The sequence below is a fragment of the Trifolium pratense genome, linkage group LG3 (genome assembly GCF_020283565.1).
Source record: "Trifolium pratense cultivar HEN17-A07 linkage group LG3, ARS_RC_1.1, whole genome shotgun sequence".
Classification (NCBI taxonomy): Eukaryota; Viridiplantae; Streptophyta; class Magnoliopsida; order Fabales; family Fabaceae; genus Trifolium; species Trifolium pratense.
The window spans coordinates 28994957-29008567 of NC_060061.1; the positions used below are offsets into that span (position 1 = coordinate 28994957).

Consider the following 13611-nt stretch of genomic DNA (forward strand, 5'->3'; position numbering starts at 1 on the left):
CCAATAAGGTTATATTAAGGGCATTGAAAAGGAGGCTAGCTAGCAAAGGCGAGGCCTGGGTAGCCCACATATCGCCTATTCTTTGGTCGTATCACACCACCCCCCAATCATCAACAGGAGAAGCACCATTCACAATGGTCTATGGTTCAGATGCAATGATTCCTGTCGAGATAAATCCTCCAAGTTGGCGTAGAGAAACCATAACGCAGGAAGAAAACAATAGAGCCTTGGAGGAGAATCTAGACATGATTGAAGAGAAGAGAGAAAGAGCACATTTCAGGGAATTCGCCATAAAGCAAAGAGCAGTTAGGCGCTACAACTCCAGAGTTAGGCAAAGGAGGTTTCAAGAGGGCGATTTGGTTCTAAAAAGGCCCATGGGAAGAGACAAAGAGGGAAAGTTCGCTGCAAACTGGGAAGGTCCCTTTCGCGTGCAAGAAGCCTTCGAAGGAGGAGCATATCGTTTAGAAACAATGGAAGGAAAGATTCTGCCCAGAACTTGGAATGTAGCAAACTTGAAGTTCTACTACAGCTAGCCATGGAGCGTCACACCATCGTTGGAAGGGCGAAGTAAATTCTATTCTTTTTCCAGCACTATTTAAAATTCTGATGTACTAGAATCATTTCCATCAATAAATAAAAACAATGAGACACTCTTTTCTCCCGTGAAAACAAGAGTTTTTATTGAGGCTCATTGCATTTCAAAATGTCATGATTAGTTCTTGATAGCTTATTTGCATATTTAATTTCACAATCAGAATATCTGAGTCAATAAAGGTTAACCACACGTTCTGATTATGAGACAAAAAAAAATAAAAAAAAAATAAAAAAATGGTTAACTCGTAGTTGAGCTCTGAATCTTAATAAAGATCAACTCAGAGGAGAGCTCTGAACCATAGATAAAGAAAAATGGTTAACTCGTAGTTGAGCTCTGAATCTTAATAAAGATCAACTCAGAGGAGAGCTCTGAACCATAGATAAAGAAAAATGGTTAACTCGTAGTTGAGCTCTGAATCTTAATAAAGATCAACTCAGAGGAGAGCTCTGAACCATAGATAAAGAAAAATGGTTAACTCGTAGTTGAGTTCTGAATCTTAATAAAGATCAACTCAGAGGAGAGCTCTGAACCATAGATAAAGAAAAATGGTTAACTCGTAGTTGAGCTCTGAATCTTAATAAAGATCAACTTAGAGGAGAGCTCTGAACCATAGATAAAGAAAAATGGTTAACTCGTAGTTGAGCTCTGAATCTTAATAAAGATCAACTCAGAAGAGAGCTCTGAACCATAGATAAAGAAAAATGGTTAACTCGTAGTTGAGCTCTGAATCTTAATAAAGATCAACTCAGAGGAGAGCTCTGAACCATAGATAAAGAAAAATGGTTAACTCGTAGTTGAGCTCTGAATCTTAATAAAGATCAACTCAGAAGAGAGCTCTGAACCATAAATTATTAAAGGCGAGGAAGACAAAGCCAGATCTTTTGCAACGCCAGCAGAAAAATCCTACATGCAACAAAATAAGGCGACTCATCGTAACGCCATATCATTGGCAAATCGCCAAAACCCAACAGGTATGAAGTCGTTCATAAAGTCGTTCATAAATGACATCTAATTGTAAAGCATTACAGGTGTAGGGTTAAAGGATCTCAGAGACGAGATCGACCTCAATACCGAAGGCGAGAACGATAAAAGGCGTCACATCACGACGTAATTTAAAATTTATCCACAATACTATGAAGACAAGAAAGTAAATAAGCAAGAAAGGAAATAGAAACCCTATGAAGGGCAAGATGTTTAAGCCAAAAAAGGGCGTACAAGAATAATTACAAAAAGCCATAAAGAGCATGATAAGTTCATTACAGCAACAAAGAAAAGCATTCACGGAGGAGGAATATAAGGGACGAGCTTCCCATCAACGATTTGGTTCATCGCATCAGCCTCGCCTAGACGCTCAGCATCCAAGTCCAGAAAAAGCAGCTTGATTTGCTCAAGAGCGAAGGAGAAACCCTCATCATACTGGGTGGCGGCATAGAGTTGGAGCTCAGTAACATCAATCTCCAACCTGGCTTTTTCCTCACCCAAGGTTCCGGCAGAGAGTACCGCCTCATCCCTCTCCGTGACTAGCTTCGAAATCTTCTCATCCTGAGCAGCAGTATTTCCTTTAAGTTTAGTCTCTGAGGCGGCGTAGCTTTCTTTCACCTTAGCCAGTTTGTCCTCATATTCCTTTCTCAGCCTCTCCGCCTCGCTCTCTTGACCCTCTTTCAACTTCTGCGTGTCCTCCTCCAGTTTGGTCTTGGTATCAGAATACCTCTTCTCAATATCACCAAGGTTGTCATCAACTGTCTTCACTTTCCGCCTCACTTCCAGAACTTCCTGCTCCTGACGATTTGACAGCAAATAGTTAAGAAGAGTACCCTTGACCTCATACTCCAAAGCTTTCTTTCTCAGACCCTCCGTCGGAGTGTTGGTGAAGCGAGTCATATCGCCTACCATGGTCACCCCCCTCTCGATAAATTCGAAGGGATCGAAGGAGCTCCATGAGAGGGGAGCAGTTGCAGCGGCGTCATGGGGAGAAGGTTGAGAAGAGCTAGAAGCCACGCCTTTGTCTTTGGCGGCACCCCCGGAAGATTGCGAAGTATTCTTGATCTTTTGTTTTTTAGCAGGGGGCGGGGCAACAACCTCGGTCTCTGGCCCTCCAGCAGCAGGGCTCTCCTTCCTTGGGATGGTGATACTGATTCGCCCATCATGTTTCTTCTTGCTCTGCCCCTCCTTTGAAACAGCTTCCTCCACTTGTAGCTGTTTCAAGGGGTCGTCAACGACAAAAACAGGATTGGCCCTCTGCTGACGAGCTTTAGCCAAGAATGCTAACCTCTCCTCGTCTGAAATAATCCTCATTCTTTCTGCAAAAACAAGGAAGACAAAAAGCACAAATTAACAGTGAAGCGAAATCAATATTAAACAAAAGGAAGGAATGCAAATTTATTACTTACGTAAATACTCTTCCAAGGCGTTACTATTACCCTCGTACTTAAGAATCTCAGCAGTATCCATGAGAACATAAGAATCAAGGAAGTTGATAGTGTCTTCCTCAAAGTCACTCAAGGTCTCAAAGATGGTTCCCTTGATAAGTCTAGGGTTATCAGTCCAATAAAAGGGAAACAGAGGATCGTCAACCTCGTCATACATCAAGTCCGGGAGCTTCTCACCACAGCGAACCCGAAGGAAAGAGTCCTTAAAGTTTTTAAAGTTGGAAGCATATAAACTAAGGAGGCGACAGTTAGGTTGACTGCTGATGGAAACTAAAGAATGAGGTTTTAAATTCTTTATTTGGTAAAAGGAGAAGAAGACGCCAATAGAGGGCTCCAGGTTAAAACCTAAACACATCACCTCAAAGGCTTTGATGAAGGCCCAGCTATTAGGATGAAGCTGGGTGGGGGCGACATTAAGAACTTTCAACATCTCCGCCTCAAAAGCAGTAAGGGGTAACCAGATGTTAAGAGGCTGGATTACATTGGTGTAAAGGTAGAAATAGTCTGGCGGGGTGTCGTTTCTAGTAGTTACGAACTCGTTCTCTCTAACGAGTTCGGTTATAATGGATTCTTCGTGAGAAGGGTCAGAAAGTTTGACGGCTTTCCTAAAACTTCTCACCATTTCCGTGCTGGTATACTTTAAGGAGACTTCCATGGTGACGGGAGTATAACCAGCAACGACCAAATCACGACAAGGGTTCTTCCGCTTTCCTGTGAAAGAGGAAGGGGAGATTATGACGCAATCACTGTCATTACTGCTATCACTATCGCTATCACTGTCACTACTACTGCTTCCAACATCAAAAGCCCACAATTCTGAGTAAAACCCTCGGCTATTAAGAACGCCGTTAGCCCTAGTATAGTGGGCGCGAACTTGTCGCGCCCACTCAAGATAACCAGGGGAAGAAACGGGCACTTTCCCCTCATGATCATCTAATTCCCTCAAAATAACCATTTTCTTTTCTAATCGGAAAGATTATTAGGGTTCTTACCTAGGGCAGACCAAATTAGCGAAAAGAGGAAAGGTATAAAGTAAAATACCTTAAGAAATTGATGAAACTTTGAGCGAGAAATTGAAGGCGTCCCAAACACGAAGCGTTGAACAAAGAGCCGTTGGAGATGCGGAGAAGGGGATGTGATTGGAGATATTAGTTTATGTGAAGAAGTAAGTAAAGGAAAGAATAGATAAAAACACTACTTATAAAGGGTTAACATCTTCGTCTTGTCGAAGTCCAAAAGTTGGAACGGGTAGCAACGCACGCGTCGTTAGATCACATACGTGTCAAAAGCGCGTATCTCGAGAATAAATTTTGGAAGATTTATCGTCAGAAAGTTAACGGCAACGCCTAGAGGCGAAGTTCGACTCGCCTAATTACTAGCTCGAGATATACAACGCCTTAGAAACTGCCACGCCAAAGGTATAAACCTCGCCTTTGCAGGCGTAACAAAGATAACAAGGGCAACGCCCAAAGGAGAAAATTCAAGATCAAGAAGAAAGCAAAACACATGAACAATAGATTCAGTCATAGACTAGAATGGAAATCTTTATTAATACTGAAAGGTAAAGTACAGCAATGGAAAACAAAGTTACAAAGGAAAATAAAAGGGCTAATCCTAGATCCTATCAGTCAGACTTTGAATCCTTCTGCACGGGCTCAGGAAGTGTCATCTTGGACTCCACGGTAATCCGGGATCCATCTTCTTCACCCGACGAAGAAGCACGAGGAGAAAACTCTGGAGGATCATATGTCTCCAAGAACGTGGCGTAATCTCCATCGGTGCTATCAGAATCAGAGGTATCAGAGGAAAGAATAATAATCTCCATTTCTTTAACCTCCTTGGATTTCTTGGAACAAGTGGATTTGGAAGTGGTTACTTCCACCTTTTTCTTCCTTCGCTGAGATTGAGACTTATTGGCAATGGTTGTTTTGCCATTATTCCTTTCCATCGTGAGGACTTAGAACAAGTTGATGGAAATATGAGAATAACAGTTGATATTTATAGTCAATCTTGCCTAACCCTAGCATCGTTATTAACGGTCGTAATTAATGCTTGGACGGTCGCAACTACTTTGGTTTGACTGTCTTGAGAACCGTTATTTTTATCTTTCCAAGGAGTCAATGTTTGACCCATTTAAGTTAATGAAGATTTTAGAGGAGGGCGATACTAGCAGAAATAGAAAGCAGTGTATAACGGAAAAGGAATGATTGAAATTCAAATTACTTAAAAGGAAATACAACGGAAGCAAAAAGTATGAAGAACAAACAAGGAATGTCTTAAATGCAAAAGCAAATTACAAACACGCAAGGAAAAAAGCATAAAGGGAAAAGCTGGCGAGCAGGAACTTCATGGCATGGTGGAACTTCCCAATTCACTGGCATCGGCGACGGCGATACGATGCATCTCCTCCAACGCTCGTTTCACCCTTTTCGCCTTCACCATGTTTTCTTCAATAGGCTTCAAATCTTCTCTCAGTTCGTTCTGCTTGTCCAATAGGTCCACCAGGGAGTGACGCCTAGAAATCAGCTTAGTGACATCGTCCCTGATTTCGCCTTGAAGAGCCCTTTTCCTCTTCAAAAGCGGTTTCATCTCCTTATGCAACATCAGCAAACGGTCATCCACTCTCCGCTCTTTATTAAAGCATATCCCTAGGATCTCCTCTTGCACGCCCATGGTTTCCTTCGTAATCTCTATCTGACTATCAACAGCCTCAGTCACTTCAGAATGGCAATCCTTGACGTTCTCGACAGCAATAACAAAGGAAGCACTATCTTGTAACTCTCTCTCCAGACGGAGAACGCTATCGAGAAAGCGTTTCTCCTCCTTACTTAATCTCCAGGAGTAGTCATTGAGTTCCTTAACAAATTCAGAGAATTCGCCAAAATCTTCCATCAAGTCCTCCGTACTTATGGTCAGCATACGCCGGAGTCGCTTAATGACGGGAGAAGCGGGAGATTGACCGCATTCAAAGGGAGGATTTTTGGGAGACATAACTCTAGAAAGAATCCTAAAGTTAAGCAGATGAAAAAGGATGAGTTGATCACATAGCAAGATGCTTCATTTATAGGTGAAAAATCTCGTCGTGGGAACAAAGAGTGGGATACTGGTTGATGGTTACTATTTTGGAAGATAAGAACGTGTGTAAGAAAATGGGGAAGGAACGTGACGAGAATACTTCGCGCCAAAACACTGGAAATGACTCAAACCACGTTCAAGCACTTCACCCCTTTGGGCTTCGTGCTTGGGGGGCTGTGGACTGGGCAATGAGCTTAAAGAAATATCCATTAAGCCCAATTAGTATAGGAAGGAAAATAGGCCCAAATTGAGTAAACTTTGAATACCCAATAGGCGAGAAGAAGCCAGGGCGTGACCAATAGGAACGACGTGACGCCAAGAAGGATAGATCTTATGTCACCAGAAATATCTTCTCCTTCCCTATGTCAACTGCCAGCTTAACGAGGAAGAAATCAACCTCCCATAACCGCCATAGCTTGGAGGCCAAGGTTATCACCCGTATCCTCACGCTACCTCACCAAAGAAGATGCTAGTGGCCGTATTTCTAGGAATCTTAGCTTGGAGAAGAAGACTTGGCAGTCTATAAATAGCTCCACACTTTCATTTGTAAAAGATGGAATGCTAACTTATAAAACTCCCAGGGTTGTTGGGATTGAACAAAGGTGTAATTAACATCATTTCACCAATAATATAACCCCCTCTGTGTTTTCACCAGAACAGACACAATTTCAATGTTTTATAAGCAATACACAAACGTTTTTACATTTTTTCATAAAAAAAAAAATCAATATTGACTATTATGAGTGATAAAAATTTTATTTTTTTTATAATTTTGATGAATAATATTTAGTTATTATAATATTTTAAATGATAAAAAATGATTTCTTTCGGAAAAATATTCATTTACCTAATAATTTAATTTACCTAATAGAGGTCTAGATAAGGTTCAATTTGAAAGCGACTCGCAGGTGTTGACTGAAGCAATTCGAACGAGGCGTAGTGGTAATTCGGAATTTAGTTTAATTGTTGCTGATATTATCCAAATTATGTTATCGTGTATAAACTTTGAAGTGAAGTTTGTTAGAAGACAAGCGAATATGGTTGCTCATTCACTTGCTCGGGCAACCAATTATTGGGCTAGTTTCTGTAGATTTGAGATTATTCCCTTATGTATTGAACATTTACTAGTTAATGAAAGGCGTTAAGTTTGTTTGATTAGAAAATAAAAAAATTTGAAGGAATATTTTTAGTAAAGGGTAATTTTGGTAGAAACTCTCAAATATCTCAAATATTGTACAAAAAAAATATTTGAGAGTTTCTACAAAAAAAAAAAATATATTTGAGAGAATTTTGAAAAAAAAATAAAGTACCGTATATATAATATTTGAGAGAGTTTTTTAAAAAATATATAACATTTGAGATATTTGAGAGTTTCTACCAAAATTACCTTTTATTACAAATATTTCCTTACCCCCCTCTTCCCTCCATCTACTTCGAACCAAACATACCCTAAAGGAAAATGCTACTCCATCCGATCCTATATATAAGAAAAAGTGTATTTTTTAGATTCATTGTAAAATTGATGTATCTAGATAACATTATAGTCTAGATACATCAACTTTACATTGAATTTAAAAATAAACTTTTTCTTATATATAGGATCAGAGGGGTATTTAGTAAGAATTTTTTGATGAAGAAAGAGAAGAATGATACCCACAACCTAAAACAAAAAAAATCCAACCGCCGGAAATTGAAAAAACTCGAAATTGCATATATGAAATAAAAATATGAACTTTACGTGAAATTGAAAGAAATGCTTCAAAACGAGTGGTTCTATAAATATAAAAAATAATAGAAATTGATGAAAAGCAAAAAAAACACACATATTAAAACCCTTTTGTCAATTTCACAAAAAAAACCTTTTGTAAAAAAAAAAACCATTTTGAAATTTTTGTAAATTAAAAATCTCATCTCATCTAAAACAAACATCCCATCTCTTTTTATTTTATTTTTTTTACAAAACATATCTTTTTATTTTGAGAAAAGGCAATTTAGGAAATTTCTTTAATTTCCATTTTAAATTTTTTGTAAATTAAAAGAGTAAGTTAGGAAATTTCTATTTAAAGAAGTCTTGAAATGACATGTTAAATTATTATTACACGTGGACCAATTAAAATTATACACCTTAACAGTGTACCAGTACACGTCCACATAAGATAAGTACCAGAGTGTTCACCATAAAAAAAAATGCTAATTGCTCAAATTATTTAGTTTCTAACTAAGCTCTCTTTTTTAATTTTATTTATTTATTTGTTTCAATTATTTTTTCTCTATTTTTTGGGAAATTTACGGACTGCAAACTATTATGGTTTTGTTTTGTAAAAATGAAATAGTGGATAGTTGATAAACAAGTTTATTGATGAGTTCAAAAAAAAAGAGTTTATCGATGAGTTCATAACGAATAAATTATAAGATAGTTTATAGTCAATAAGCTTGCTAATTCAATTTATAGTGTTTAGTAAAATCAATGGTTGGACTAACTTAATAATCAATAACTTATTTTGTCATTTCGTTATATAGTAAAAAAAAAATTAAATCATTCTTCACCTAGGTAAACTTAAAATATAATGAAATATTGCAAAATAACATGATTGGAACAATTTTTCAAAAAAATAAATAATTGGAACAAGAAATAAACGAAAATATTTAAACAAACCAAAAGAAATAAACGAAAAATATCAAACAAAAAAATAAAAATAAATGAAAAATAAAAAATAGAGCTGGAACAAGAAAAATATGAGGGATTGAAAAAATAATAATTATATAATGCACACGTTTTTTTTTCTTATTTTTAGAGAAGAGATTTGATGTACCAAAAAGAAAAATAGAAGAGATTTGATTTTAATGATTACTTCATTAATTACTAGTAAGTAGTAATAAATTAATTATTTATAATTATATGATTGGTTGTGCCTAATAATTAATGCTTAGGTGAGGACTCACCTAAGAATTTCTCCACACACCTATGAAATGATTAAGGGTCTGTTTGTTACAGATTAAAAAAATTGTGATTTTGATGTAAAATAATTTAGAGATTAGTTTTTAGAGATTTTTAGAAAAGTTGAATTTACTTTGTGTTTGTTTATTATAATAAAAATCACTTTTTTAAATAAAATAATCTTTAGTTTGTTTGGATACAACTTATAAAAGTGATTTTTTAGTAGCTTCTTATAATAATCTTTAGTTGTTTTCTGATTATTTTTAACTTCTAATTATTTTAAAAATCTATAACAAACAAATGCAAAATAATTAAAAGTAATTATATTTATAAAAAAATAATTTTTTTCTAAAATAAGCTATAACAAACGGCCTCTAAATATCATTTTTCATCGAAATCAGATATTGTGTAAGTTTTAAGTCGAGGGGAACAAAGAAATTTTGCAATTATATTATTATTATTTTATTTTTAAATAAATTTGAAAACTAGAACACCTTTGATGGAAGAAGAACATGGTGAATCTCGTACAATTTTCAAAATTGTTATCCTTAATTTGTCTCCCTAAAGATCTGCCATATAAATCCCCCCATATTCTGACAAGACTTTTCTCTCATTACAATTACAACCCCTTCTTCCGTATCACCACCATGTCCATAAACCTAAGCACCCACGTCTTCGCCGGAAACCCACTAAGATCCAAAACACCGAACAATAACGACCTATTTTCACCCACAACCGCACTCGAAACCCTCAAATCCCGAATCACCGACAACACTCATCACCAATCTCCTAATTTTAAGGTACTACCATTCAGAAACGGGAAGCCCCTCGCGACTTCAATTGGCGGTGAGTCATGGCAGCTCGGTTGGATCGGTCTGGGAGAACTGAGTCCTGAATTGAGCGCTGGTGAATCGTTTGTTTATCTTGGTTCGGATGTTGACGAAGATGCGGTTTACTGGACGATTGATGTGTCTGGAGAGGAGATTGGGTTTGTTCCTGAATTTGGTGGTGTGCGGTTTAGCTTTGTGGAGCTTAGAACCCTTATGGTTGCCACTGATTGGGTTGATTCCAAATCTATGGGAAACTTGGCTATTGCTGGTCATGTAAGTTCCCTTTTTCTTGTGTTATTCAGTCAGTATTCACACTGTTTAGTTAATAAATTGTTTTTGCCAGATAATAGTTTCTTGTTGTCATCAGTCCTCACTGTAACTGTATTATTATATACTATACTATATGGATGGATGTATTATATTGTATAATAATTAAAATTACAGGAGAAAATTATTTTCTACTTGCTCGTGTTCATCTCCTGCATTAGTTGATAATTATTGTATAATATACATTCTCAATGTCTGAGAATTAGTTGATAATTTTTATAAGCATGAGAGTTAGTTATTGTATTGTTTTGTGAATACATCATATTTCTTTGTGACAACACTACAATACTTGTACCAGTTTCTGCAGTTATGTTATTTTTCTAGTTTGTCGATACCTGTTATAAGATATTTTCATATTGCAAAACCAATAGGAAATGCTGCATTACTAATTTTTAGATTTGGCCAGGCCAGAGCACTGTTAGAATGGCATAAGATATCACTTTTTTGTGGACATTGTGGAGAGAAAACAGTCCCAATGGAAGCTGGGAGACGGAAGCAGTGTTCAAATGAATCGTGCAAAAAGAGGATATATCCACGAGTTGATCCGGTTTGCTACTATCTTCTGTTCCATGTTTTGAGTGATTAATTTAATGTTTCTGGGTTTTGCTGAAGACTCTTGTCAATTGATCTTATCTTATGCAGGTGGTCATTATGCTGGTAATTGACCAAGAGAATGATCGTGCCCTTTTGAGCAAACAATCTAGATTTGTGCCTAGAATGTGGAGTTGCTTAGCAGGTTTTATAGAGGTGCATTCTTCACCTTATTTAAGGTTTCTTTGGCTTGATATTAGATTTTAGTTTATGCATGAATATTTGCTTTTTTGTTTTAGCAGTAATATTTTATCACTATTTTAAAAACTTATTTGTTTGTCTCTGGGTGTTGCATTTAGCCAGGAGAAAGCTTGGAGGAGGCTGTGAGAAGAGAAACTTTGGAGGAGACTGGTATTGAAGTTGGAGAAGTTGTATATCACAGTTCTCAGCCATGGCCTGGTATAACATATTTTGCATACCAATTTTATTTAATTAAGTTTAGTACTGTTATTATTTTGTCCATTTTTTTTTACACAAACATTTTGTCCATTGTTTGTATCAGATAAAATACGAAAAATGTATAGTCGATGCGCTGACTTATGCATTTAGTAAAAACAAAAAATGTTTCGGTTTTGGCTTTTTCTTTCTTCCACAATGAACTTTGAGGATATTAACGGTGACCAGATTGAATGAGACTTCTATTTAGTTTATGGAGTCTTTTATACTCAACTTTTGGTAGAATTTATTAGCAAGAAAATCAATGCAGTTGCTTACATACATCTTATATAGTATGCGACTATGTGTGGCTACATTTATTACTACCTATGTATTGTGATTTGCCTATTATGATATGAATTAACTTTTTTTTATTTTTTTAAAAAAGTGACAGAAACTTATAGGCTGTGTCAAAAAAAAAAGTGATAGAAACTTTTATAGGCTGTGTTCTTTTTTTTGGAATTAACCCTCTCGTTTACGGGAAGGGGGCCCGGTAATTCAGAGTTCGGCTGCGAGGTAAGTAAAGTTTGACCAAAAATTGTTCCCGGCCGGAATTGAATTTGGGTTCTCCTGAACGATTCATCCTAGGGTGAGCTCATTAGAAGAAATCCGAGTTAATGTCTCGAATATGATTAGTCTACATGAATATCGTAATATTTCGTCAGATGTAGTCAGTCAGTTAAATGCAAAGTAGTCTAATGTACAAAATGAACACATTCTTTGTATTCTCTTTTCTCATCAATATTATAAATATTTTCGCATCGTTGTATGTTATTACTTTTCTCCATTTGGTGTTTCTAGTTGGACCGAACAGCATGCCATGTCAGCTGATGGTTGGATTCTTTGCATATGCTAAATCCCTTGAAATTAATGTCGACAAGGAGGAGTTGGAAGGTATATTACCATCAGTGTTTCGTTACTTATTACCCACTCCCCATCTATATGCATTACATCAAGCGGTGAGCGAACAACATATTAATTATGAGCGGTGAGGATTGATCGCTATGCTTATGCAGCTGAGATATAGGTCATACTTGTCCATACATCTTTGTATAGTTGCAACTTGCAAGTACTTGAGTTTTGAAGAAAGTGAATTTTTTAATGTTGTTTGGTTTGAAGTTCAGAAACCACGAGAAGATTATGTAATTGTCTTCAAAATATATACATATTTTCCTAATATTATTAGCCAGATCCTTTAAAAGTTCATCTGGATGAGAAAAAGATAATGGTGAATGGAGAATTGTGTATTTTGATAAAGAGTGTTTAATTGAAGTCTCATTTCCCTTCACCCCCATTTGCATTCTTATCTAGCAAGCCTTCCTATCCTAATTCAACAGCACAGTATTGTGTAAATTACAACTATGCAATGGTTTAACTTTTCAAGCATTCACTTCAACTTCACTTCACACACACTCCTATTTATATCACAACATTGTTTTTATGATCAGTGACCTAACATCCTTCAATTTGCTTATGTAGATGCTCAGTGGCACAGTAGAGAAGAAGTAAGAAAAGCTCTGACATTTGCCGAGTACAAGAAAGCTCAAACAACTGCAGCAGCAAAGGTAGAACAAATGTGTAAAGGAGTAGAAAAAACTCACAGCTTGTCTACCGATTTCAATGTGGAAAGTGGTGAACTTGCACCGATGTTTGTTCCTGGACCCTTTGCAATAGCCCATCACCTTATTTCCTCTTGGGCATTCCCCGATAAAAATATTAACGGCAGTGAATTACATTCAAAACAACCAATTGGTTCTGCGTCAAATTTGTAGGATTATCTGGATTGTTTTGAAGACAGCTTTGAATATAAAGCTTATCTTAATTGTTATATAACTCTAGAAATCATACAGTGGCCAAAGGGGTTTGAAATATTCATTTCCGATAGTTGTAAAGATTATGCACACATAGAACTTGAAAAACCTACCTTTGAAGTTGTGGTTAGCAAGCCCATTATAGTTTATTTAGATGTATTATATAGAATAAGGATGGACATTTATTCGCCATTCGGTTGTTTTTATGTTTGGTTGGGAGAGCCCGGTCACTATTTTCCTCGATGTTGTGTTAGTTACTACTAGGAGAGTTACTGTATTTTCTTCCTGTGCTTGTAACCAACTCCGCAGAGATTTATTTGCCTAAATGTTGTTGAATATAATTATATAAGTATTGTTCCATTATATCCTATCTATTGCTTGCATTATATACCAGATAGAGCAGTTGTCTTCTTTTTCATACTAACATGTTATATATTATCATTTAGCATCATACCATAAGATTGGCTGCATTTAAGAAATACAGAAACCACATTTTATTTCTGTATAAATTATGTGTAATAATCATACTTTCTCCTGGAAGACAAATCAGCTGGAGTGTTTTTTTCTTCCCTTTTTTAAT

General features: G+C 36.4%; 1 protein-coding gene across 2 annotated transcripts; it reads left to right on the top strand.

Annotated features, from left to right (window-relative positions):
* The first annotated feature begins 9421 nt into the window (after window positions 1–9421).
* On the top strand, window positions 9422–13394 carry LOC123915677 (nudix hydrolase 19, chloroplastic-like). 2 transcript variants are annotated; one of them, XM_045966877.1, is made up of 6 exons: window positions 9422–10140; window positions 10601–10741; window positions 10837–10941; window positions 11085–11184; window positions 12022–12114; window positions 12700–13394. In XM_045966877.1, exons 1-6 carry the CDS (start codon window positions 9550–9552, stop codon window positions 12990–12992), a joined length of 1323 nt encoding a protein of 440 aa, XP_045822833.1. In that variant the 5' UTR covers window positions 9422–9549; the 3' UTR covers window positions 12993–13394. The 2 variants fall into 2 exon arrangements, with proteins under 2 accessions (XP_045822833.1, XP_045822834.1); XM_045966878.1 differs by lacking the exon at window positions 12022–12114 and having other exon boundaries at window positions 9449–10140.
* Window positions 13395–13611: the final 217 nt, after the last annotated feature.